The sequence below is a fragment of the Manduca sexta genome, chromosome 27, assembly GCF_014839805.1.
Source record: "Manduca sexta isolate Smith_Timp_Sample1 chromosome 27, JHU_Msex_v1.0, whole genome shotgun sequence".
Lineage (NCBI taxonomy): Eukaryota > Metazoa > Arthropoda > Insecta > Lepidoptera > Sphingidae > Manduca > Manduca sexta.
The window spans coordinates 1,431,703-1,459,696 of NC_051141.1; the positions used below are offsets into that span (position 1 = coordinate 1,431,703).

Sequence of the window (27,994 nt, forward strand, 5' to 3'; positions counted from 1 at the left end):
GGTATTCCGGTAGCGATGTGCACTTGCGAAACGATTACGTGAGGAGTGCGGCGCGGCCGTGTAGCCTAGTTGAGTGGGCATTGTTTACATGCGACACGTGCGGAGCGACGCCGCCCACCACCAGCGCCGCAAGTGCCACCGCCGTAGGTTATGTCATCGCAATTAAAAACTGGCATACGTTGCGGGTAGCGCAGCCGACGCCGCACGCGCAGCTAGTGTTAGCCGCATGTAGTGGGGCGGGGTGGGAGCGCCGCGGGAGGGGTGAGGCGCGCGCTCTTCGCTCGCTCGGGCAGTCGCGCGTCGCACGCCGCCGCGCACGCCCGCCGCGCGAACCCGCCGCGCCCGCGCCGCCATGAGCGATCACTGAGCGAGCGCGCCGCACACATGGAGTACCAGCATCAACCAATCCAGCCGCTGGGCCCGCCGGCGCCCCCGCCGCAACTGCTGCCGCCCGCGCCACCGCCGCCGCTGCCCTCGCTGCCGCAGCTGCAGCACGGCCACGCTCAGGATGACGACCGCTGGAGCCAGTATCACATTTGGAGACAGCACGTGTTTGTCAACGGTCAGTGGCCTTCTCGTCGCCCAGCAGCCCTGCCGCCCTATTGCCAGCCGGGACCGGCCCGCGCACTTTCTCCGCACGCTGTGCCGCTTCGATTCGTGATCGATGCTGCCTCTGACCGCGAAACAACCGTGAAAAAAAGAGAAAGTGCGCGAGCGCAACATTGATGTCGATTTTTTGGTTTCACGGTGACACGGACCTTTCACCGCAGCACGCACACAGCACCGACAGCGTCGCGGTGTCGGCGCCGAGTCCGCGAGCGCGTCAGCCGCGAGCCGATACTGCGTCCTGATAAGGCGTCAAATCGTCTCGAAATATCAAGGCCTTGACACGCGCGTCTCGACTCGTGGCCGGAGCGCCGCTCGCCGCGGCGGTGCGCACGTGCGCTCGCCTCGCAAACACGATTATCTGCCGCGAAGCCGTATCCACGACCCTCCCGCGTCCGTCGCTAACGGTGCCGAGTCTCGTCCCAATCAAATTACTTTTCCGCATGATTATTGTAAGGTTAACGACAATAAGCTTTGTCGGTCGTGCAACACGTTATGGTGACGACTTGTCGGCATTGTTTGTGTTATTACACCTTTATTTATTGGTGGGTTTAATAACGTGAGTTGTAGTGTATTGTGTGAAGGCGCGGTGAGTGTGGCGTCAGAAGAGCTTGGCCGGCCGGCGGCTTGCAGCCAACTTAAACTTGCACAAGGAACTCTGTGGTAAATGAAACGCTAATCGGCCCTAACACTGGCTCCTCGCGGCTCCGCCGGGTCCCACCATCCCCCCTCTGTAGCTCCCGTCTCTCGTACTCTGTATACACAATAACAACAATGCCTTATCTGACTCTTTGTATTTCGCTGGCATCATATCCAATCGAGCCCAACTGTAAACTAAATACCATAATTCATTGTATAGCCGTCACATGGAGAACAAACGCATAAATACGTTTGCCGGCATATTAATAAACAGGTTGACCCTTGGACGACGACACATGTTAGAGGCTGAGTATGAACCGGATGGTTAGGTGTTGTCGACGTGGTGGTGGAGTGGCAGAGGTGACGCTGCGCCCGTCTTGTACCGGCGCTCCACAAGTTGCTTGCGCTACTCATCACGTTTCCGATTTTTTTGTCAAGTCGACTGAGACCGCGCAAACTTTCACTTTAAATATTTGGGAAAAAGTTGCGACCTTTTCGTGACTTTCACTCCGCTTGTCGTCGCCTCGCCCCTTGACGCATGCCCCCGCCCGGCAAACCCTGGGTTTGCGGCCTCCTCCGCCGCCACTTTTACTTTCCATGAGCAGCCAGGCGCCGCACATGCCTTCGGTCCGGCTCTTGACCGGACATATGACATACTCCCTCAGCCGCATCAGCCAATTTTTATACGTAATAACATACAAGCTTATTATAAATTCACAAGGAACTTGTTCCAATAAGTTAAAAAACTGGTGAAGCGGGAAAATCGAGGACTGCAGACACTACTCGTCACCTGCAGAATTACTGACGCTTCGAGCGATGTACAAGGCGCGTGGAGGAGTGCCACGGACGCGCCAGGTGGTGGTGGCGCCAGTAACCCACATAGCGGTGTGTAACGGAGGCCCGAGCCGCTGCCGCGCCACCGCGCTGGTAAAAGTTATCTTCCGTCGGTATTTCCGCATGTCCGCCCGCGCACCAGCCCCCTTCGCTCGCCCGCCGCCTCGCGTCCCCACACCGTTACACCTTCCGACTTTTACTTTCCTGCTTACGTACGCGGTTACACCCGCACCCAGCCGCCCCGCGCCGCGCCTCGGCTGATTGCGCCGCAAGCTGTTTTTCGTATTACGACTAAAAACTTTTCGAACTTTCTGGGAAGTCAATGCATATACAGGTCTGTCATCGAATCGATGAGATTTCCCACTTGCGCATTTATAGTTTTATATTTTTTTTTTGTTTCTTATTCCGTAGTCTGCCGATGAGTCCCGGACGTGGTGTGGGGCAGCCTACACCGCACACACATAAACCCACAGACTCATATAAAAGTTTAAAAATTCTTACTTGTTTGAAATGACCAATTTACATGAGATTGCATGTATGATATATTCGGAGTCCAGACAGAAGTTAGTGTTTAATGCGCGTCAGGGTAAACAGCCACATGCGGGTGTGGTCACGTGGTCACGTGCGCTGCACTGTGCTGCCCCGGGCATCGATGCTTTGCTACGCATCGCTCTAGTCGGTTATCACTTTCTCGTTTACTTTCGCTCAATTCACACGTTTACAAAAATGATCGCACGCCGCCGGAAAACGACTGCTTTCTCCGTTGCGCAAGAGTAGCAGCAGCCACTTCCCGCTCTACGCCCCGCGGCCCCCGCGGCCTCACACCGGCCCCCTCCTGAGCCCGTTCTACAATCACTTGTGGTGTCGCAGGCACTCCTCACCTATATTTTCTAAGTAGGAAGCGTGTTCGTTATGCAACGGCGACTTTCCAATGTGGAAGCGGCATAGCGCGGTGCACTCTGTGTAGAGTGCGGGAGTGCCGCGGCCGGGTTGAGACATGGGGGACACCACAATGGACCCTATGCGCAAGAGTATCATTAAAACAATTTGGATATACCGACGTCGCTTTCTAACATTTATTTCGGATGAAAGTGAGAGCGGCCGGAACGCATGCATACTCACTTTCTCTTTGGAACTCCAAATCTTAATCAAAAGTCGCCGTGCCTCCGCCGACCAGTCGCGCCGCGCGGGTCTCAAGCCGCGTGGGCGGTCGACCGTATGTCGCAATCTTATGACGTCACCCGCTAGCTCGCCGGACTTTCTCCGAGCTCGTCGAAAGTGAGAGTGGCCGCGGCCGGTCATAGAGAGGTACCCGCGCCCGCGCCCGCGCCGTCACCCGCCGGCGCCACCGCCTGAGTGGTGGCGCTTCTTATTTCCGTATCTGCCGGTGCGGCCTGCGAAAAGGTACTTGTCGCGGCGTTCCTGGGCTGCGGCTGCGGCCCGGACCGCATGTCGTAACAAGAGGCGCGCGGCGGAACCACACGCGCGGAAAGCGTGGCGGCGCGCACGCACACGTAATGCAAGTGGGTTACTTCCCACTTCCTTCAGCAGCTGCGCGCGCTCTCTCCGCGCCTGCGTTCAGATCAACAAAGCCCCCCATTTATTTCTAATAACACTGCGCCACTGGTCATTTCTACTCCTTTACTTTCCCGGCGCGGTAGTCGGATGCAGCCTTGCAATACATTACTCTTAACACCATATTCTTATATTTCTTATTAATCACTTTAACCGAACAACGCGGGACATACCTCTACGTCGCGAGTCCACTGTCTCGGCGCCATTCGACTGTGACACTTGTTATACCAGTATCATTGTTATTGTCGCATGTGACGATCCCAAGCCCTTAGTCCCGTCGGCTTCGAAGCCGTGGACCGCGGTGGGCTCGCCGAGCTCCTGCATCCCTATACATAATGCTATACTGTACCAGCTTAGACATCTCTTTCAAACAATATATAGCACTGCTTAGCTAGTATGGCAGCACGTATCTGAATGACAAGTCACGAGACAAACACGTGTAAATTACATATATCCACTGTCCATATTTATAGGTAGTCCGTCTAAAACAAGGAAAAGAATATTCACAATATCAAACATTGTAAAATATCTTTCATAAATATTATGAAAAGTACATACATATCCCGAATTGCCCATCACACCTCTGTCGGGACGTCGTGTGGTTATGCAATGTGTGCGCACACAAGTGCGACTCACTGCGCCAGATCTGTCCTTACGGTTCATGTATTGTCTGGTGGCGATTATAATTAGAACAATTAAGTCGCGTTGTCTTGGCTATGGGCCGCCAGAGCCTACGAGACACGATAATGAGTGATGTCAAACTCGCGGTGGTTGCGGGCGCTCGCCGCCGAGACCGCAACAGCAGCCTCCGCCGCTGCCGCAGCCGGTAACTAGCACCGAGTTCGTATGCCCGCACCCGCCCGCTCCCGCCTGCGGGCAAACGTGAGCTTCTCACTTTGCGACGGAAACGCATGTTGTGCCTGCGCGATTGTCGATTGTACTCACTTTGTTATTCGCGTATGCTATGCGACTGAAATTGATTCATGCATCTACTAACAGTGTAGACGCGATCATATTGTGTTCGTTGAAGTGACGCGACCGCCGGGCGCCGCGGGACGGTGCGAGGCCGCGCCTCCGTCGCGCCGCCGCTGCGCCTATGCCGCGGTCGTCCGGCTCGCTGACGTCCATGTCTAACTGTTGCAGGCAAGTCGGTGAACAATAAGGACGCGTTAGAAGACAAGAAAGATGACAACGACCTGTGGGAGGCGCAAGCCGCCTTCCTTGGGCCAAACCTGTGGGACAAGACGCTGCCCTACGACCCCGATCTCAAGGTACAGGAAGTCAGCACTCGCACGCGCCGGCCGGGGCGCGTGGGCCCGCAACGAGCCACGCGCCACGCGCCACGCGCCCCGATCCGCGCAGTACTCTATTCTTGTTACTATGTTGTCACCTGCGTAATTATAATGTTAATTACATACCTATTATTGTGTATGTTGTTTATGTAACCCGTGCGAATAAGCTGGTGCGAGGTTCCCTTTTGTATCTGCTGTGCGACGGTGCGCCCTTGCGAGCGAGTGTGGAGTCTGTCCGCGGACAGAGCGCGTGAGGCGTCGCTTGTGACCATGTGACATCGGTGCTGTTGCAGTACGTGGACCTAGACGAGTTCCTGTCGGAGAATGGCATGCCGGGAGAGGGACTGGGCGGCGCGCACCTCGGCGGCTCGGCGTTCGGCCCGGCGCTCGGGCTGCAGACGCCGATCACCAAGCGCGAGCGCTCGCCTTCGCCCTCAGACTGCATGAGCCCCGACACCATCAACCCGCCGCTGTCGCCCGCCGACTCCAGTACGTATGCCCCGCTTGTTCTACTTGCGTGTTATTTTGTTTGCGCTAATGAGCGCCCACTGACCGTGTTTGTGATGCATTTTCAGCGTTCTCGATGGCGTCGTCTGGTCGCGACTTCGACCCCCGGACGCGCGCCTTCTCCGATGAAGAGCTCAAGCCGCAGCCCATGATCAAGAAGTCCCGGAAACAGGTAAATGATGTTAGTGCGCTGATCATTCCTAGCGGCATGCTGCAACTGCCACCGGGGTGCGGCGACACTCACACGCGCACGCACACAAACTAACATACACAGACACACACGCGCCGCGTACGTGCTTAGAATCACAAGTATTCACGAGGCTGATTGTTCTCACTCGACTAATATAAAACGGTACGATGGTGTGGGATCAGATGCCACGCGGGAATACACGATTTATGTCAACATACCATATGTAGGTATCTATGATATAGGTAATTTATTTTATACCGTTTGAAAGGAATATTTATTGACGAAACGTCGTATATATCTACATAAATGCATAATATTATGTATCTTTCCTTTTACTGGTATTGTTACCAGCATGTTTACATGTTTAATGTTAGAAGTAAATGTAAAAACTGTTTTTTAGATTTGGATGAAATTACGTATACAGAGGGGCCCGAATGAAACATATTTCGGGAAATATGTTTCATTTTTATATCTGAAAATGTTAATACTTGTCGTGAATTGATTGAATTTTCCACACACAGATTTTGAGCAATTAAATATATTTTCCGGTTTCACACAAGAAGATAGCTTTCGCAAATAAAATTAGTACATACTGGGACCTAAAAATAAGGTCGCTGTAACTAAAATCTATACAGATATTTCATGTTACAAATAGACATAATTCGTAACTCGGCAACCTGGCGGCACTCACACTGATCTGTTTGCCTTTCTATTTCACTTTCATGGCTAAACTGCTGAACCAGTTTTGATGAAATTTAGTAAAAGCTTAATATGCGGTCGGAACTGCGGGAAAAAGGTAGTCTGAAATTAATTTTTTCTCCAAATTTGTTCAGCGGTTTCCGCGTTAACATCTAACGAACATCCGAAACATTTATCAAACTTTCGCGCTTATGATCTATAGGATGGATTTATGAGACGGGGCAGTGAGGACAGCTACCCTTACAGTTGTAGCTACCATCGCAGTAAAGCACTGTGTCACATGTCCTAGAAAGTAAAGTAAAATCCTGGACTCCGAGTACAGCGCCACTCACCGTGACCGCTTGTGAATCTAAACCATAAAAGGACCTAAAAAATGTCTTTAAAATCGGTCTTACGGTTTGATTCAATGCCATACACGTGCAGAAGAATTATATACATAAACAAATCGAAATAAATCTACTGCCTGCTAATTTCAAATTCCTCAAAAGCGCGATTTTTCAAACGCACGAAATTAAAATAGTCGTAAAGTTTTCTTAATTTTCTTTCTGTAATAACGTTGTAAAAGCATAAGAAAACATTAAAAATATGATGAATGATGTCGGTTAAGTCGTTCTCAAGTTATGGCGTGAGCGAGGGAAATAGAGATTCATTTCATATATATACATATATAAAGGAATAGATTAAAATTTGCCAACAAAACACAGCTTAACCTGCTGGATATACAGGATTCAAATTTACGAGTTTACGAGTATTCCTCCAACGTAAAGGTAGCCCGAACGAAGCAAACCCGGAAGTGTGTCAAAAGGACCATCGGAAATTTTAAGGAGTTATCGGTATCTTGGAAACTGAATGAATCAAAATCCGTACCTTTAATATTTGTAGTAGACATCTCAACGGACAAATATGTATTATTAAAAAGTTTGTAAAGGATGGACAAAGATATTATTTTATTTCCAAAAGGCACCGTAACTTAAAAACATCTTAAGTTAAAGCGCCAAAAATTGGTACTTAGGATGTTCGCAAAAAATTATAAATAATCCGTTATAAACAAATTTAAACCCGTAGGTATTTTAGGTAAACATATGACAGCTGTGACAATCCTAATATTGAAGGTACGAAAATCCGTACTTGTTCGATTAATAATAGCCAAGTACTTAATGTGTCAAAACCGTAAAACAGTTGTCAATTATTAAGTGCCCAATAAAGAAAGGAATTCATAATTCTGGAATCAAGGTGTTGGGAAGAGATATTAAAAAGTAATTACAGTATATTTTAAATTCACATGTTTATTTTATATTTATGTATTTATGTTGATTTTTAAAGATATTTCCCAATAAAAATATTTTTAACACTCTACTTAAAGTAGATCTCATTAGCCTACATTTCTATAAAGATTTTATTTATTTCCATAAACATTTATTTATAAATGGAAGCCTAAATATTAAATTCCACGTCCCTCTCCCTCTACCTTCATAACTGACAAATTTCTCAAACAAATATTCATGACTTAGTTTGCACCCTTAGGTGACCTTTTTCTAAAAACATCGACGCGACTAACTTTTATTTTTGAATATAAACCTAAATACGAAATTTCAAGTTATTATCTTTCTAAAGAACTTACATAGATATAAACATTTATCGCCCACATATCCCTTTTTCGAACAAATGCTTAAAACTCTGTTTTTCTTCTGTTAGACTCTAGTTTATGTTCTTTATTAGTAAGTATGCTAGTTAGCGCTAAGAATTTTATAAAGTAACAAATTTCCAATTTATTACTGTAATTATAATTTATCATTGTATTTTTCCGACTCGACTGTTTATATCATCTTAACCAGTACCAATTCAAGCTATGAAAAGCTATATTCCTATATGAGTACGGATAATTAAATTTCTACCTTATACAAATATGACTGTGTTCAAAATATTATGCAAGAAATAATTGCGCGACCAGGCACCAACCGCTATATAAAAAAAAAATTAATACGATGAAAAATCATTAATCGACTCCTTAATCTCGTGTTAGCGTAAATGAACATTAACCTGGAGTTGGTTATTTTTCAACTGTTAGTATTAGTAATATAACATAATGTATGATATTAATGCTTTTTGAAGTTATACTTCTTTGGCGCGTTCGAGATAAAATATGAGAGTAAATTTTTACGATGCGCACGCACATCGTCACGAAAAACCGACATCATGAAATAAGCTAGGCATTAGTCAAATGATTACATTATTATTTAATATGTAATAAGTGTACAAATTAATTCATAAATTAATCTTATCTTATTATCTATATATACGTATACAAACGAATCCCTATTCCCCTTGGTCACGCAATCACGCGTGAACGGCTGGATCGATTTCATTTCGATCGATTTTAGGAGAAGGTTTTTATAAAAGAAAAAAATCAAAAAATTGCGCGTATAATCAGATAATATAAGAAAACTTAACGACAATATTAATTTTACATAACTGTTAGTGGTTTGAAATAGGTAATTGTTAGCGATTGACAAAATTCGCGCGTGCATACATAGTCAATACAGGACAACGTCTGTCGGGTCAGCTGCTAATATATACAATTTTTTTTTTATGATATGTAAAAAAAAACATTTAACTAGATAAACTTTCAATGTATTAAATATCTGTTTTATATTATTAGTGTCGTTTTCTCTACAAACACAAGATAACGTAAAGGATAACATTTTTAGATCTTGTTTCGCTAAAAAAGTATCACATCCTTCGTACGTACATAAGTACATACACATTTTTTTTTATTTTGTTTCACACAAAACAGGTTACAATCAATTTGAAATATTACATGTTGCTGTATATAAGGCATTTAACATAATTATAATGCAAAACTTGTGTTTAGGAATTAATATTAAGGATTTATGGGATTATATAGGATTGAACTAAAACTAAATACAAATTATTACAGTTATAATAGACGGAACTACAAAGAGTTATCATTATTAATTTTAGACATGATATTTAAAAAAGGTTTGTGTCGTCAAACAAAATACAAACAAAAGTTAAACTTATTTTTACATAGTTAAATTAGTGGTAAAATATATGTGTATAAGTCGCGGAGGTCATTACCGATTACATTTTATATAACATGGTTATATAGCTATGAAAAAAATCTACAAAGGGGTAAGCATAAATTAGTAGACTATATTGTCAACACATACGAATAATAGGAATGAAATATTTTAAGACAGAAAACACTTGGTTTACGGCTTCTATAATTATTATTAATAATATATTTAAATTCGACAGCAGGCGGGGGCATCTACGCAAAAATGAATTATTTTATACACGTACACTGAATCACTAATGGAACTTCTGGACTCTAATGTGCGTGCGAACGTGAGACGAACGGTACTCACTCATATTACTCGGGACATGTTCTCTGGAGTAATACAATGCGATTAATGTGTGCATCAGAAAACGGAGACTAAATTACTAAACCAAATTCGAAAATGATAAGTAGTGTTGTATAAATAAATGAAACTATGGCGATTATTTTTAATCTCTTGTTATGCGGACTAGGAATCCAAATATGTGTGAAATTCTCTTAATGATATAATCGTAATGACTCCGAAAAGGAAGTTTATTCATGAATAAAACCCCGAAATCATTTGCAACAATTCTTCATTCTAGAAAGTCGTCGTTCAGAGTATTTAATCATATGTTTGTTTATTTTCTCAATAAAAAGGATGACAAAACTAATTTTAACAATTTAAAACATATTATTTTCCGTGCAATAGTTTTCGATAAGGTCTGTGTCACTTTGCTGGTCTATAGCATCACGAACGCTCGTTATGGCATTGAAGACTGCAGTAATTTGAATACAATTTTCATTGATATGTGAGTTAACCAATAAGGTTATTAATAAACATTATAAATAATGAAGGGCCCACGGTGAGAACCTGGTGGGACGCCAAAAGTTATAAAGTAAGGGAAAGTCTGGGCACTTTTAACAGCAACTGAGCTCTCCTAGTTGGACCATGAATACCAAAGGAATTAAGTTTGCGATAGAGTTTGATGTGGTTTACCTTCTTAAGGCTTTGGAAAAAATCATTTTTTTGTATATTTGTTTGGTACTTTTTTTTTTTTGTTTTCGCGGAGAAAGTGTCTTATGACTACCGCTCAGCCTTCGTGGGGGGCGACTGAGCGGTTATGTTGGGGTCACCGTGCCTTACGACCCGGCATTGCGCCGCCTGGATTTGATGTCGACCTTCAGGCGACCGCCGGGCCGAGTCCCTAACCTATGTACAACGCACGGCATACCAACTAAAACTCCGCGGTGGCCCTCTTCGGCGCATTAGGGACGACTGCGAGCTTCCTCTGACGGAAATGTCTAAGTCTGCTTCCACAGCCGCCCCTGCGCGGTGCCGCCTAGTGCGGCCCGTCTCCTGTGGGGGGAGGGGCTCAGGAGCCCCCACGCACCGAAGGACGCCCTCGGCGTCTACGGCAGCACGAGGCCAACTGCACACTGCCGTCCATCCCGGGGGTCAACCGAAAGATGTGCAAAAATGCACAAAAATGCACTAGGGCGAACAGCCCCCTGCTTCCCGCCGACGACCCCATCGTGGCCCCTATTAGTCGCCTTTTACGACAGGCAGAGGATACCGTGGTGAAATTCTCCAAACGCCCCCAATCCACAGGGCGGATATTTGTTTGGTACTTAGCTTGGCTGCCAATTTTAACTATCCAAAAAATATTTAATGTACGAATTAACAACATCCAGGAACAGAACAACAGCCAGGGCACTTACCTTTTTTGCCGAGTGTATTTCGTCCCATGATGTGATAGAGGGCGAGCCTATCGCTATATCTAGCACAAATTCCAGACTTCTGGTTGATACTGAGCAGAAAATCCCAAATATTACTTTGCCCGGCCCGGGATTTGAACCCAGGACATCAGAGCGCTGTCGTAGCGCGCATGCAGTACAACTATGCCACCGAGGCAGTCCTAGTGTCATCAGGCATCAGTGGAGCTTTAGCTAGTTCTTACATCGAGCTTTGATGCGACCTTGTATCTATAGCAAATTTTAAGGAACACTATTTTGTTACTCCACTTTACGTAACCATAGAAAACGCACATACATACATACAAACTATATTCATAGATCTCCTCTTGTTCACACAAAACCACCGTAACGTCCGGCGGCGCTCAGCGCTATTTACAATCGACTGATACACAGTTTAGGTATACCTGATTTTGGTTTACGATACATATATGTAGGTCCAAGAAATGGGCGCGCACGCATCACATTAGACACAGACCGGGCACGCTTACACGAACAACCCTCTCATTCGCACATAAACACGCATAAAAGCTTATTAACGCTTCACAAACAAGTTGCAACACTAATTTTGTTTGCACATTGCACATACTTAAATATGTAATTATGTTAGATTCACGAAGTGCGTCACTCGCTCGTCGGGCCGGCACAGTCGCGTGCGAGCGGCACGAGTGGCGCGGATGACGCACTTCGCGTGCCGCGTGCGCATGTGCCCGCGCTCCGGTGCTCTTGGATAATAATAATAATTTAAGATGGTGTCATGTTGTATCTCATCTAATGAGTTGAGAGTAAATAATAACGTTTGTGCCGGGTGCGTGGCGCGGGTGGCGGGACGCCGGTGTCGGTTAGGGGTGTGGCGCATCGGCACTCGGCACGTTATTATTTGCACGGTGAGAGGAGCTGTAAAGCGCCTGTAGTGTCCTACTGTCGGGTGAAGGGTAGTTTGAGAATGTAGCGCGCCGTGCTAACCACATATCGACGTCGTCGGCAGTTCGTGCCCGACGACCTCAAAGACGACAAGTACTGGGCGCGCCGGCGGAAGAACAACATGGCGGCGAAGCGGTCCCGCGACGCGCGCCGCATGAAGGAGAACCAGATCGCCCTGCGAGCCGGCTACCTCGAGAAGGAGGTGCGTCCCACATCACACGACACACGACATACGACACGCCATACCCGTATCGCTACTATTGTAAAGTTCCAACACTTTAAATCAGTTGACACAAGTAACTTCTCACTGTGGAGTGGTTTATATATACCTACAATTTGGACGAAATCTCAATTATTATACAGTGAGCTTCTAATATACTCGCCGTAACAGCATAGGATACGCACGTTATTTAAAGACCACAATGACTACTACTACAGCTACATACCCTATAGTATTATAAATATTACATCTTACTAAATTCCTTTTTATTTATTTATTTATTTATTTATTTATTTGTAATAAGGTACACCAACAGCACTACATATTACATCAATCAATATTATAAAAAACTATAAGGTACAGCATCTGATATGTGTGCTACTAATAGGTGAACACAGCATTTACCACTAACAACATTATATACTAAATAATTTGTCTATAAAAACTATTGTAAACAACGTCATATAATTGGCAACAGAAAAGGTTATTGAGAATATCTCGTTGACAAAATTTATAAAAAGTTACATGTTAATTTTTGAGATATTCCAGCAGTCTTTCTTTGAACACTTTTACAGAATCATTAAATATATCAATATCCACTTTAGTGCCAACTTTATTATATAGAGCACATAATCTAGTTATTGGAATTATTTATTGAAACACGTTACAAGAATGTCCTCAATTTATTACCGACACTAACATGTATGTCACATTTTTTTTCAGAACATGGGTCTGAGACAAGAGGTGGAGCTATTAAAGAAAGAAAACCACATCCTGCGCGAGAAGTTATCAAAGTACGCGGACGTATAGGCGGGCGGAGCGTCACCGCCATCGCCCCCGCCGCGACTGCGCATAGCACAAACACGCCACACGACACGTGAGTGTGCCGCGCCGCCGCATCACCGCCGCACGGGCGCCACACGTGCGCCGCATGCGCCACGCATCACGAGCGCTCCACTGTCGCCGGCGGGCCGCTGACGCGCGCGCGTGTTGCAGATCGCGGGCGCTGCCGCCGCCGTGCCACAGCAGCGCCGCCGGTCCGCACGCCGGTGCCCCACCCGCCGCCGCCGCCGCCGCACCCGTCGCCGGGCACACATCTCTCTCGACTCGACATGGCCCACGTGTTGTTAGGCTTATTGTAATGTCCACTGTGCGACCGGTGACCGCGGCCACGTCAGGAGGCGCGCACGCGACCGCCGCTCGCGGCTGCGGTCACCGCTCGTGCGCTTTCTTTTAATAGGATTAATTGTTAACGCAGTTACCGTAAGTTTATATTAGTTTAGTAGGTGAATGTTAACCAAAGTTTCGTTGGAGCTCTGTTCTATCGTCGTGTCTCTAAATCCTTCCCTCGGACTCAGTTCGACACTCAACAGGGTTAGTCTACGACGTACGGACCAAAATTTTATGGTGAAATGTTGTTAATTATTTTCGATGGGTGTCTGTCGTGTCCCGTCCCGAGCGTGCGCCGCCCGCGGCGTCAGTCCGGTGCAGTCGGTGCACTTGGATATAATATTATATTTGTACCGCGTGGCCGCCGCGCCGCCGCGCCGCACGCATCATTGCTCAAGTGGCTCGCGTACGCATGCGCGCAACTGTAGTAGCTGCGTCTCTGTATATAGATAGTTGTAATGGCGTCGAGCCGGCGCCGTCGCCCGCGCGCCCTCCACCCCCACTACCCCCACCATTGCCCCGGGTTAGCCCGCACCCGCATCCGCTCCCGCCCGCCCCGCGCTCCGGGCTGCGGCCGGCGGCTCGCGCCTCTAGTTGCTTGTAGGACCGCTCCGTATGAGATTAGGCCCGACCGCGGGCCCTCGGCCTCGGCGAACCTTCTACATCGTTTCCGTAGTGGGCGAACACTAGTTTCGTTTCAAATTTACTTAGAGGATAGTTTAAGTAGTGCGTAGATTCCGTAGCGTAGTCATTATTAGTATATTTTTGTTATGGCTGTAGTTGTTAATGTTTTTGAAAGTTTATATAATTTTTTTTAGTTGTATCTAAAGAGACTCGTGTTATTGTGTCGTTGTGGGTAGGACCCACTGTCGGTGAAGAGCTCGGCGCCCCGCGCGTCCGCCTCATGCCCCTGTGCCCCCGTGCTCCCGTGCCCCCGTCCCCCCAGTATGAGTATCCCCAGTGAGAAGCGCGCGCGGGGAGAGCGAGCGAGCGAGCGACATCGCGGCGCCTCGCGTGACGCGTCCGTCGAACTGATCTCGTCGTTTCGGCGTCCCCTCCGCACTGTACTTTGCTCGTGCTAATGTTACAATATATTTTTGTAGATTTTTGTCGTTGATAAATGAGTCAATTGAATGTTTATTGAATTGAAGAAAATTAATGTTTATAATCTAAGACTAAGAAGTTGTTGCATTTGAAAGTATTTTATGGATACAAAGCGAGAACAATAAAATGTTTTTTCTATAAAGGTTTACATGTGAAGGATACTGCATAGTACTGATACTGAGAGGTGTGACGGTTACGCTTTGAAATGCACTGTTTCATGTTTCATATCGTGCGTAATGTTATTATTGTTATACGACTAACTGGACCGACCGCTCGACTCTTTGTAAACGGAGTGCGCGTCGACACTCGCCAATTACCAGCTCCCCCAGTCGAGAGCTGATCAGCTCCCGCTCGGCACCACCGCCTGTACGCGCCTCCGTGCGGTCGCGCTCCAGTGTACAGTGTACACCCTAAATATATATATATATATATATATATATATATATATATATATATATATATATATATATATATATATATATATATATATATATTATATTATACCTATATTGCGTCTATACATTGTAATGTTCTGCGAAAATATTATAACATGGGTATAGTTATGTGTAATGTTGTTAAGTAATCGTTGTAAATTGGATTGTACGTAGTAAGAGCGTCCGTCGCACGACAGCAGCGTGTGCGAGGGGCGCGTGCGGCGGGGCCCGGTCGCGGTGTACTGCGGGCCGGCGCCGCCGCGCGCGTGCCCCGGACCGAGCTCGACCCGCATCTACCCAACCCGACCCTGCCCCGACCCTTCCCCGACTTGCCACGTCGCATGCCTCCCCCGCACCGCCCGCACCCCCGCGCTCCCGCTCCTGTCCCGTCGTCCTACTCGCGCCTCCCTGTGCTTCCTTATTTATTTGTTTTGTTGGACTCGGACATGTCTCGTCCGCGTCATGAACGTCAACATTTATTGCAACAACATAAAACCATATTGATTTACATGTATGAGTAGTATTTTGTTTGAGTTTAATTTATATGGTTCTATGGATTGAAAATAAACGTTAATTGTTGTATTTAAATGACAGTCTTTTTTTTATCCAACGACAGACGAGAGTCCATCACGTGTGATCACGCGGCGCGGTGGAGCGAGCACTCGCCGCCGTCGCTCCCCCGCACCAAATTGTCCTGCATCCGGCGATCCTGTGGACGCTATGGCTATAAATAAACACCTCTGAGATAAAACCGACGCCATTATTAGAAATATTACAGACTTGTGTTACCATAGCAAGGCTTGTTCATAGGGCTAGCGTTACACCCTTAAACTCTTAATAGGATTAATTCGCCGAGAAGCTTGTTCAAATGACAACATTTCGTGGTGTGTACATGTTTATTTAAATTATGATAGCTAGGTGGTGGGCTGCGCATCACTATGCGTGCAGCGGAGACTCCGTGGAGGACGGGGTGATTTGGAAGGTCCTGATGATGCCGAGCAGCGCCGTATAGGTACCGGCGAGCAGGCCCACAACGCCCACCACGAACAACGCCGCGTCCTTCACCAGCCGCAGTCGTGCCGCGCCCGACTTGTCAGGGAACGAGATGCATAGCTCCATCAACGCCGGGAAGCAGATGCCCAGCGCGGACAGGCACAGCGCGCCGAACAAAGAGATGAACAGCCCCAGCTGCGGCACGCTCACTGCCAGCACGACTGCGCAACACAAACGTGGAATCACTCACGTGTCACAAAAGCCTCGTACCGAACTTGGATAGGAGCGACTCACATGTGATGAGACAGAGCGCGACGCGCAGCGCGTATTCGGCGAGCGTGCGGCGCGCAGCGGACACGCCGGCCGCCTGCAGCCGCGGCAGCACGTAGCCGCGCCACACCACCTCCACCGGCACGTAACAGTGCAGCCCGTAGCTGATGAAGATCGCCACCGCAAACATCACGATCACGCTCGTTGCCAACCTACATACACACACAATGTCGAAACAATTCCGTTTCTGAACAAACCGCGGTGATGAAATAAATATAATTATAATAGTTTGCACTCTTTGTATTTCAATTAAATTATTAAAAAAAAAACTAGTACATAATGTTCTCTTATGTTTTCGCGAAGATTTGACATTACCGGTGCAAAAAGAGAGGTGTTATAAGTTCAAGGTGTGTGAATCATCAAAATCCTATTTGAATTTTATGAGTTCCCTTCTGCATATTCAAAGTTTAAGGTGAGACAACGATATTTTCAATATTATGGTTGTATTATGAAGCTATATTGAATCTAACGAGTAAACAATCATTTTCAAATTCATATCGGTTCACGGGGAACAATTATAATCGTTGAACAACATAAAAAAAAATTGATGAAAAGATTGCTTTTTTCTTTCGGAGTCGGTCAAGAATGAAGTAAATTGAATGGCTGACTCAAAATGCCGCACGACGATGTTCATCGTTCGAACGACCTCCTGTCATAATATATTAATTGATTTTGGACTACTTATTATCGGGATACACGCGTGCAGAGAAAACTGCAATCTACAAATCCATTTTAAATATTATAATATTACTCTTTATATAAAATATTTGATATTTAATTTTCTTGTAGTTCGGAGTTTTGACATGTTCCTCGTTATGGGATGCATTACTGAAGCGATCCCATGGCCTATTTATTTTAGTAAACTTGTATTATGTTAAGGAAAGACCATAGAAATCATTAAATATGAAACACAGTAACAAAACATGTACCTATTGCGAAAATGGTAAGTATGTACTCAGATCAAAATCATAAATATGGAATAATGATTAGCTGTAAGGAGCCCTACACTTAGTGGCCCGTGAAGTCTAAGGACTTAACTTTGATAACGAAGCTTCAAAGATGTCGATAGAGTGTTGATATCAAATATAACATCTCGGATACATATTGAGGTTTGAAACCATATTGTTATGAGTTAGATAATACGTTTTGGGAAAAAATCTAGCAAACTGGTCGTCGTTATAAGGAAGGTAGAAGGATAGCGGATTTTTATCTTTTAGAAATGGCACTTTAGAAAGGCTTCGAACCAAACTATCTGCACTCAGTATCGCAAAGGAAAATCATTGGTCGTGCGCGAAACTCCTTGCTTGTAATTACATAGAACAACCGAGACGATTCATAACGTCATAGTCCCGCCCGGCGGCGAGGAGCGGTGAACTCCCATCACGCCGACTGAGCTCTGTCGCTCTCCTCCCCACATCAATCTCTTCTGCCGCAGTGGCGGGCGCATTCGGCATCCTACACGCAGTCATATTCAGATTGTCACTGAAATGAGGCCAGTAATTAAGAACGAAAGTTTGAGGCAAGATGGTTGCACGTCACAAAACCCATCAACAAAACATATACCACCACAATAATATATTAAACAGCAGCCTCCACCCGGCCTGTTTATACAAACTATACACAAACGGCGTAATGAAGTATTGTTTAGTATAGTTAGTATATATTAACGCATGAATAGCCTTAAAGACATTAAACTAACACAGGCGTTTTAGATGTCGTTGGTCTATTAACAATGTGTTAGATACATATTGTGAAACTGAAACAATGTCTACTCAAGGTGGTCGGCCTCTGGGACTGCGGATCGTTATCTCATTGAGAACTACAATATTGGATCTAATACAAATTGTCCTTGTACGTCAAATAATTCAAACTTATAGGATATCTAATAACTAATTGAATTATTAAAAGGATTTGATGTGCTAAGACGTTGATAGTACGTAGCGGCATCTCGATTGCGCGCGAAAATTCCACCGGCTGTCTAGAATCAGACCAAAATAATGCGCGCTTACTTAATATTAAGTGGATGGAATCCATATTCCCTACATTATGCGATGTAAGTCGTGCCGGGGATTCTATAAACGAATGAATAAGAAAAGTATTTTTAACCACGCGCGTTAGGCGCCGTGGAAGGGATATGTTGCATGCAAATCACAATGTATTGCGGCTAATGGTAACAGGAACGTGGTGCGTGACGGGGGTGAAGGCGTCGCTCGCACGCCTCTATTGGTATCGCGACTCACCAAACCTACATCTTATATTCTGACGTATGTATCAGTTGCAACATAACGTTGGATTTTCGAACCTTTCGCTATAAAAACTTATTATGAAATACTAAGTGTTGCTCGCGGCTTGACCCCCGTGGAAAGCATTCCCGCCACTATAGTGCCAACAAATTTTAGCTATTTATAGCGCCACCTCCATGACTCCAACGCCATCTATATAGAAAAAGATTAAAAATCCCATAATTTCCTAGGTTAATTCCAGGACGTGGTCTATCCGTGTACTAAATCTCATCCAAATCTGTTGAGCTGTTTCTGCGTTTACATCTAAAAACATCCAAATATTTTCACAAATTTGCTTTAGAATATTAGTAAGAAAAGTTGTTGATCGGCAGACGATTATTGGACAGGCTTCGTGCTGCGAAGGTGATAATGAAATGCGGCTTATATGTACCTATATCGAAATGTAATAGATAGTTACTAAACACACCCACACACACACACACACACACACACACACACACACACACACACACACACACATGCCAAACCACGTATAGAACTTTACATGTAAGTATATACTGAAAAATACTATTATATTTATTCTGTGTAACCTATAATAGTGTAAGTCAGGGGAGATATGGGCGCAGTGCAGAGGAAATTCCATAACATTCACATTTCTACTCACCACAATATGATACTACTTAAGCGTTAGTTGTGTTCCTGCAGCGCGCGGAATCGACGTTACGATTGCACTCGTGTAAATGTATTTATGCCTATTCATATTACACTCAAAGTTTTAACGTCTTATTGTTACATTGTTTGCTGATAAAATATGTATACATGTGATACAGCGCTAGATTTCTGTATATGTATGTATATTAAAAATAACCTGGTCGGAATAATCATTTAGTGCCATTCTCGTGTGAATAGATTAGGCATGCGAGTAACTCCGTTGTAACAACCCAGGGAGAAGTCAGTCAATCGCCCAATAACAACTAAAGGCGCTCATTAATAACATTGAACGATGCACGGAGAGCAGTATCGTTTATGTTTAGCACCTGCCACCGGCTACAGAGCAATAGTGACCGCTGTGGCAAGTAGCTACAATGGCGGCGAAAATGACGAGCGGAGTGTGGCTTGGTACTGACGGGCCAGGCGGCAAGTCCAGCGTGACTGAGTCGCTGCATTCGGAGACGCAGTACACGTAGCCGAGCGCGCCCACCACCACATACAACAGCACTATGATGCTCATGCCGCCGTTGAGCACGCCGCACGCCGACCCGAACGACTTCGGCGTCTTCATGTTGTTCTCCAGGGCGATAACCTGCATACACACACATAATACAGTAGCGGCGATGGTACCGGCGCTGTCCGAGCGCCGGCCGCGAGCCGAGAACATCCGATGTAATAACAACATACAGTACATATACATCACTCACTGTTTTGATACTTAATCTTATACCTCTAAAAATATATCTTAATACTATGAACAGTAAGGGCACAGCAGATCGCATAGCAGACTGAATACGTTACATTAAAGTAGTGTCAATGAATAATAAATATTATAATGTTTTTGTTGCATTTATTAGAACTAGTACATGGACGATTGAGCATTATTAAAGTGAGTAGATGTATTAGGTAGCTATAATGGAAGTAACTTTAAAGTACATCTTATTTAATTATAATAATACTAGCTTTTGCCCGCGGCTCCGCCCGCGTTATAAAGTTTTTCAGGCTAAAGTTTTCCGTTATAAAAGTAGTAGTTTCCCGGGAACCTATGTTCTTCCCAAGGTCTCAAACTGTCTCCATACCAAATTTCATCTTAATACGTTGGGTAGTTTTTGAGTTTAACACGTTCAGACGGACAGATGCAGCGGGGGACTTTGTTTTATAATATATTTTTTAGAACTTTTAAAGTGGAACAATCCCGTCATACATCATTGTTGCATAACTTTAACCGTTTACGCAGCGCAGGCAACGGAAGCTCTCAAAACTTATAATTTTTCCCGTTTTTGCAACATGTTTCATTACTGCTCCGCTCCTATTGGTCATAGCGTGATGATATATAGCTTATAGCGGTCCACAAATAAAGGGCTATCCAACACAAAACGAATTTTTCAGTTGAAACCGGTAGTTCCTGAGATTAGCCATTACTGCTCCGCTCCTATTGGTCATAGCGTGATAATATATGACTTTGAGCACTCCACAAACAAAGGACTATTCAACCCAAAAAGAATTTTTCAGTTCGAATCGGTAGTTCCTGAGATTAGCCATTACTGCTCCGCTCCTATTGAATATAGCGTGATGATATATAGCCTATAGCACTCCACGAACGAAGAGCTATCCAACGCAAAAAGAATTTTTCGGTTTGGACCGGTAGTTCCTGAGATTAGAGCGTTCAAACAAACAAACAAACAAACTCTTCAGCTTTATATAATAGTATAGAAGTATCGATATTAGGTACGGCTAAAGGTACGCGGCTATTATGGTGCTATCATTCATATCATTGATGAATGATAGCACATGCATCTGTCTATACCTATCAAATGTTATAGCACTTTATTAGTAAGTAAGATTAAAAATATTTATAGTATTACTTATTCTGAGAATTGAACATACGTTGATATAAAACTTCATTACAAATGAGCTGCTTATTTTTTCTGCTCTCTCACCACATAAGAAAATGTTAAGGATTAATTATAAAAAAATCATAATGTATGAATTATAATCATATTTACAGTTCAAAATTACTATATTGTATCATTTTAAGGATATAATTAAAGTAGTAGATAATTTCATTAATATTATTAGGTATTTAAGAGTCTCACTAAGAATACTTAGGGCGGCATGTCTGATTCATATTATGGAGCAGATGTCTACAAAATTAATGTACTGACTCATACTATATATTTCACTGTGTATGTTTGTTAGTAGTAAATGCAAACCTTCTCCTTTTAATTGATTTAGAAATTTAGCTCATAGATGGACTATGCAACAAATATAGCTTAACAAGCAATTTTAATTAGGCACCGACTCCAAAATTGGTATCCAATGTGTTATGTGAAATAATTTTTTGGTTTTGAGTGGTTATTGAAGGCGGTTTAATTTTTTGTTAAAATTATTTTTATTTTTTGCTTTTTTGTGTTAGTAAAAAATAGACCGTCTCGATAGCGTAGTTATGTTTTGCTCACATTACGACTATCGCGCTGAGGAGTTACACCTCTGAGTACCACTGAAAAGGGGAAAAGGTGTGATGCTACATGTATGTATGTAAGAAGTAGATTCAAGCAAGCCTAACTCAAAAACACAACTGATATATTTGGCTTACAGTAAAACTATCGTGCTGTGGTGTAATACCTCTGCCTACCCTTGAAAAGGGTAAAAGGTGTGATGCTATATATATGTATATAGCATCACACTCTTACTATACAAGATTACTTACTACACAGATTCTTACTATACAAGATCAGACGTTAGTCAAGGTAGTTCTTTAGAGCCGACTTATTTCATAATTATGATCAATGATCTGTTGAAGGTAGTCAATACTGCATACTGCCTTCTTTTTGCAGATGATTTAAAATTGTTTGTTGGCGTAAACAGATCTGAAGACTGCATAGCCTTGCAAAATGATATAGATGCTGTTTTTAATTGGAGTGTGGAAAATTGGCTAAATTTTAATATAGCTAAATGTAAAACCATATCATTTTCTCGAAAGCGCAAACCATTGCAATTTGGTTATCGAGTTGACCAAATTAAAGATTTGGGAGTAATATTAGACTCTCGGTTGTCCTTCCAACAACATATTTTGACCACCTGCGAAGGGGCCAACAAAATTCTAGGCTTTGTAATGAGGGTTTGTTCTACTTTTAATGGCTCCAGAGCAATAATAACGCTATACAAAGCCTATGTGCGTAGTAGACTTGAATACAACGCTATAGTGTGGAACCCGTACCAAAGCATGTATATCTTGTTAATTGAGCGAATTCAGGGAAAATTCGCTCGATATTTATTCAAACGGATGTATGGATATTACCCATATTTATACCCTTCTATGTATGTCACGGGTATGGTAGGGTTGAACACTTTGGAGTACAGGCGCAACCTTTTGCTCTTGATACACTATTATCATCTTTTTATCAACAAAGTAGACAACCCTACAGCCCTTGAGCGGATTGGAATTGCGTGCACACCGGCTCGGTTTTTGGTTAGTGATGAGAGAGTGGAAGGCCCGCGTAGGCGCAGGAATCTGTTTGCATTGCCGCAGGGTGTGCGCACACGTCGCGCCGCGTCAGCACCTACCGCCCGGGCGGTCGCACTTCTCAATGCCGTGCACGCTCATCACACAGATCTGGATGTATTTTATAACAAACCTTGTCATGTTTACAATAGTATTTAGTTATTTTTAGAAACGCTTTAAAATGTTCCTTAGTAAGTTAAGTGTTGGAAATAATTTTAGTTATTTTGTTATTAGTTTGAATTTTATTTTATTGTTATTGCTGTCTTAATATTGTTAGATTTAGAGTTAGATTATATTGTTAGATATAAGTGTTTTGGCTAAGTGCTGTAAACTTTCATTGATTTATAATAATAAATAAATAATGTATGTACATATGTAAGAAGTAGAGTCAACTAAACCCAACGCAAAAACACAACTAATGTGTTTCGCTCGCAGTACGACTATCGCGCTGAAATGTTACACCTCTGAGTACCCCTGAAAAGGGGAAAAGGTGTGATGCTATATATATGTATGTAAGAAGTAGATTCAATAGTACAAGATCCCTAGTACACTTTTCATCGTTAATTACTATCAAGCTGATTTTTCGTGAGTAGCTACCTTTTGATTAGACGCCCAAGTTTTTCCTTACAGTAATGTTGGTAAATGGTAGCTTAATAGGGGTAGCAAGGATAAAATATGTTGATATGACGAATTTTAAAAATTTATTACTCACCGAATTTTTCTTTGTTAATTATCGAGATAATTATCTAAATAACGTGAAAAAATATTTGTCCTACAAAATATAAGGTTTGGTTAGTGAGTCCCCTCTCTCCAACATGTATCATAAACAAGGTCATGAAAAATAGTTACTAACCAGCTGATTTTTTTATTGGTTAGCTAACATTTGCTTAGCTTACTACTCACATTGTCTTACAAATTGGGTGGTATGTCATCTTAGTCCTACGCTCAAAAGTTGTCAATATTGCAAGACTTTTTTTTTATTAGTAACTTAGGACAAAGGTAACACATGATAGGTTAATATATTTGTCGTCCAAATAAAACAATGTCCTACACAAAAAGGTATGTTTTATTAGTCCTACAAGATTAGTAATTTTTGGGTATACAAAATGAAACAATTGAAAATTGAACTTACATTAAATTAATTCTTAGTGAAATATAGTTCTATAAGAATATAAATTTAAATCATAAAGAAATTAAATACATAAATTATTTTTCTATGCAGTATAAAATATATTGAATGGCAATTGATAATTTAATTTACAGGCATTCTCGAAAACAATCGAGCATTTCCGAACATAACCGAACTCTCCGACTGTTAGTGGAGTAAATTGAAAACACGTGGAAAATTTTACTATTTTGAAAAATATATTTATAAATATATAAAATATATAAATTTTTATCTATTTTATATTTATCTTATAAACAAAATTTTTGAAGAAAATATGAAAAATATACTTTCTATAATTATTATTCAAAGAATACAGCAAAACTTACAAATTAATATTACTCCTTTTTTCCAGATAATTACGTAAAAATATGAACATACAAAATTATTTTTTATTTATTTTAAAAAAAATAATAATCAATGGGCTTAAGTACCTTTTATAAGACAAATATTTAGATTTTACTCTAAATTGCTTGTGACAAGAGGAATGATAACCTATTATTTATCTCTCCAACTTTCAGGCAATACAGCATCACAATATTTGTGTTTATGATGCTTTCGAGCAGATAAAAAAGTCTTACAAGAAAGCCACTTATCTCTATTAATTTATTTTATTCTTTCTCTTTTTTTCTCGTAAATTAGAGTTTTCAGATAATAAATTACACAAAAAACACTCCATTATTATTTTCCAGCACAGATTACTTTTCAAATTATTTTTCGAAAGACGAATAAAATACGAGGTTGACTAAAAACAACTTTACGCGGTTATGATCGACACCACCATGGGCAAGCATGGAATACCTAGTCCACAGTAAACAATGCTGTGCGCATGCGTTTGTGAGCAAGGATAATAGTGTGCCTCAGCTCCAATAGCAAAATGTACAAAATAATATTATTTTTAATTTCATGAATTTCAACTATGTAACTGGAGGACTGGAATAACGTACCACGCAATTTGTAGGACAATGTGGGTAGTAAACTATGCAAATGATAGCTAACCAATAAAAAAAATCAGCTGGTTAGTAATTATTTTTCATGACCTTGTTTATGATACATGTTGGAGAGAGAGGACTCCCTAACCAAACCTTATATTTTGTAGGACAAATATATTTTCACATTATTTAGATAATTATCTCGATAATTAACAAAGAAAAATTTGGTTAGTTATACATTTTTAAAATTCGTCATATCAACATATTTCATCCTTGTTACCCCTATTAAGCTACCATTTACCAACATTACTGTAAGGAAAAACTTGGGCGTCTAGTCCAAAGGAAGCTACTCACGAAAAATCAGTTTGATAGTAATAAACGATGAGAAGTGTACCAGGAATCCTGTACTACAAGCAAACCTAACGTAAAAACACAACTGATATATTTCGATCACAATGTTTCACACACAGTACGACTATCGCGCTGAAATGTTACGCCTCTGCCTACTCCTGACACGGGGAAAAGATGTTATGCTATATGTATAAGTATGTGAGAAGTACACTAAACCAATCTCAATGCAAAAATATAACTAAAAACGTCATAGGAAAGCTAAATTCGCGATTTCGTTTTCTTGGACGACATAATTATTCTAGTTTTCTTAGTTTCAAAACCAAACTACTGAAGCAATGTTAAAAAATATTATGGGACCAATCTGGAGAGATATTCTTTCGAATAAAAAAAGAATTTTCGAAATCGGTTCATAAATGAGCGAGTTCTGAGGTAACAAATATACAAAAAAAAAAAAAAAAAAAATGACGTCGAATTGATAACCTCCTCCTTTTTTGAAGTCGGTTAAAAAACCAAAATGTTGATATTTGATGTCATACCTTTTGTCTACGTATCGAATACATTCAAGTTGTTGATCTAAAAAGCTTTTCATAGTGAAGCGAGCATAAGCATAGCGAGTCGCAGCATGTGTGTGCCGCAGCAGAGGCACTCACCACGCCCACCGCCGTCAGCGCGAACAGTATGGTGCCGAAAAACAACGGGAACGAAGCAGGCGAGCCCCACAGGTCCAGAGGTTGTGTAGACTTCTTCCCCGCAAGCAAGTAGTACACCACGATACCGAGACCCACAAACGTAAGCACGTTAGCGAGTGCGGAGAATGGCGCCAGCAGCTTCAGGCTAGGGATGAGGTTGAACGCGATCAGCGGGACCAGGATGATCAGCATGTGCACCTCCACCGGCATCCCGTAGTGTGGGTCGACGATCTGCAACACATCCGGCATCCCTTAGCGAGCGTCCCATGCGATGGCACGCTGATTACCGATTGTGCTTATCATGTCTTACGCGGAAATAACCGAGAGGTTTCCTTCACACAACGCCTTTAACGCGGACACATACCGATATATGTACATACACATGAATGAGTCACCTTCTTAATGTTCTCCGCAATGAACACGATGTACACGCAGCAGATGCCGAGCTGGTACACGACGAGGAACACGTCGACGGTGATGGCGGCAGGGCGCGCCAAAGATCGCAGCGGAGCTGGTCCCGCCTGCAGCGCCGCCGCCATTGATTCAGGGTACGTGAGGAGAGGCACGCGCAGCCGCTTGCACGCCGCGTATTGCGACTGCACCTGCGTACAGATACCGTCACACACCGATTATACCAATAAGTACTCACCCCCACGCTCTACTCACCAACACGTGCAGACAGTGCGTCACTAGCACGCCCACCACCACTGTAGACACGACGGCGGTCACTAGTCCTGCGCGAGCGAAGGCCTGCGGCATGGCCAATATTCCGGTGCCCAAACTGCATTTCAGCAAATGTACTAGCGTCTCCCAGTTGCTGCGGCCAACACACGTATACTCATAAGGTTATTAATCGAACACCCTCACATCGTTCTTCATCAGCACACTCACTTTGTGGGCTTGGGCAGATTCCTGTGTAAGTGTGGGTCGTAGTCGCCGGTGAGCTGGTCGCCCCTGCAAGTACACCACGAGACATCGTAAGTATTAGCAGTTAGCACAGAATCCTCGGGCGCTACTGAAGCGACATCGCACTCCATACAAAAGGATCATACCCAAATGGCTCGCCCTGGCCTTCTTCGGCCACGGCTCGTAAATGCACCGTCTCCGCCTTATTGTCCTCCACCATTATCCTGCAATAATACTTTGTATATTTTATGCTGAGTGCGCCAAGACTGCTTCGCTGGAACCGCCTCCTATTCAAATGTTGTACTCGGTTACATAAAGGAAAACTATGGCTGTCGATCGCTATGTTGAGTACCGACCAGTGGCACTTGCCTAATGATTGCCTTTTAACGACAGCTATGTCGAGATGGGTCCCTATGTTGAGGGGCTCTTGATGTTCACGCACCTAAGGCTCTGTAGCAATCCACGCGAGGATTAGGTCGAAAGTGACGATTAATTGCACTGCCTAGCGGCAATTCCGTGTCGATGTGTTTCCTGACGCGTGCTGTATTAATTATTATATTAGCTGCTGTTATCAGTGAAGTCACCGCGACGATAGCCCGCGGCCCGAGGTCGAGGGCGCGGCGCTCGTACACCCGTGCGGGCCCTTAACCAAACAAACCGATAATGAACCGATGTGCAGAGAAGAGAGCGGGGACTACCGCGAACTGCGGCCCGACACTTATATAACGCTGACGGAAAACTAAGGCGGCTCGAGGTCGGCCAGTGAAGCCCGGGGAGCGCACTGACTGCCGCGTCTCGCCGCCGCCGCCGCATCGATTATCAGCAGCTCGGCGCGCCGCGTAAACACCGCTGTGCCACAGGTCCAAACAATAATCGGCCTACTTCCGCCGCCGAGAGCGGGAAGTGACCGACAAACAGACCTGTTTAATGTCACTTCGGATATCGTGCGCGTGGGCCTATAACTATGATCATATTAAATTCCGAAAATACATTACAAGGTCGTGTGCAAGTCGCGGTGGTAAGTTGTGGTGGTGCAGTGTGTGGTGTCGCTGTAGGTGGACGGTGACACAACGACAGCGCAGCGGCGCGGGCGTCTTGACTGCGAAGCGCGGCTGCACTGCGAGTGCGCGCCTCCGGCCGCGCCCACGCCGCCCTCCTCTAC

General features: G+C 43.8%; 2 protein-coding genes across 14 annotated transcripts in view; one reads left to right on the forward strand and one right to left on the reverse strand.

Moving 5' to 3' along the window:
- Window positions 1-14,969, forward strand: part of LOC115451266 (hepatic leukemia factor) — an 88,966-nt gene extending 73,997 nt beyond the window's left edge. For 5 of the 11 annotated variants that reach the window (XM_037443980.1, XM_030179506.2, XM_030179512.2 and 2 more), the window contains 5 exons: window positions 4,798-4,925; window positions 5,240-5,435; window positions 5,522-5,634; window positions 12,144-12,281; window positions 13,023-14,969. In XM_037443980.1, the coding sequence (XP_037299877.1) occupies window positions 4,798-4,925; window positions 5,240-5,435; window positions 5,522-5,634; window positions 12,144-12,281; window positions 13,023-13,109 (662 nt within the window). In that variant the 3' untranslated portion in view covers window positions 13,110-14,969. Of the gene's footprint in view, window positions 1-301; window positions 563-4,388; window positions 4,481-4,797; window positions 4,926-5,239; window positions 5,436-5,521; window positions 5,635-12,143; window positions 12,282-13,022 lie in introns of those variants that run through there. The other 6 variants (XM_030179508.2, XM_030179516.2, XM_030179511.2 and 3 more) reach the window with 4 other exon arrangements.
- Window positions 14,970-15,889: 920 nt separating this feature from the next.
- Window positions 15,890-27,994, reverse strand: LOC115451264 (proton-coupled amino acid transporter-like protein CG1139). 3 transcript variants are annotated; one of them, XM_030179500.2, is made up of 10 exons: window positions 27,828-27,994; window positions 26,979-27,056; window positions 26,818-26,880; window positions 26,593-26,743; window positions 26,322-26,528; window positions 25,888-26,157; window positions 19,701-19,876; window positions 17,645-17,812; window positions 16,295-16,482; window positions 15,890-16,221 (listed from the first exon to the last, which is right to left on the reverse strand). In XM_030179500.2, exons 2-10 carry the CDS (start codon window positions 27,050-27,052, stop codon window positions 15,944-15,946), a joined length of 1,575 nt encoding a protein of 524 aa, XP_030035360.1. In that variant the 5' UTR covers window positions 27,053-27,056; window positions 27,828-27,994; the 3' UTR covers window positions 15,890-15,943. The 3 variants fall into 3 exon arrangements, with proteins under 3 accessions (XP_030035360.1, XP_030035361.1, XP_030035363.1); XM_030179501.2 differs by lacking the exon at window positions 27,828-27,994 and adding an exon at window positions 27,275-27,511; XM_030179503.2 differs by lacking the exon at window positions 17,645-17,812 and having other exon boundaries at window positions 27,828-27,988.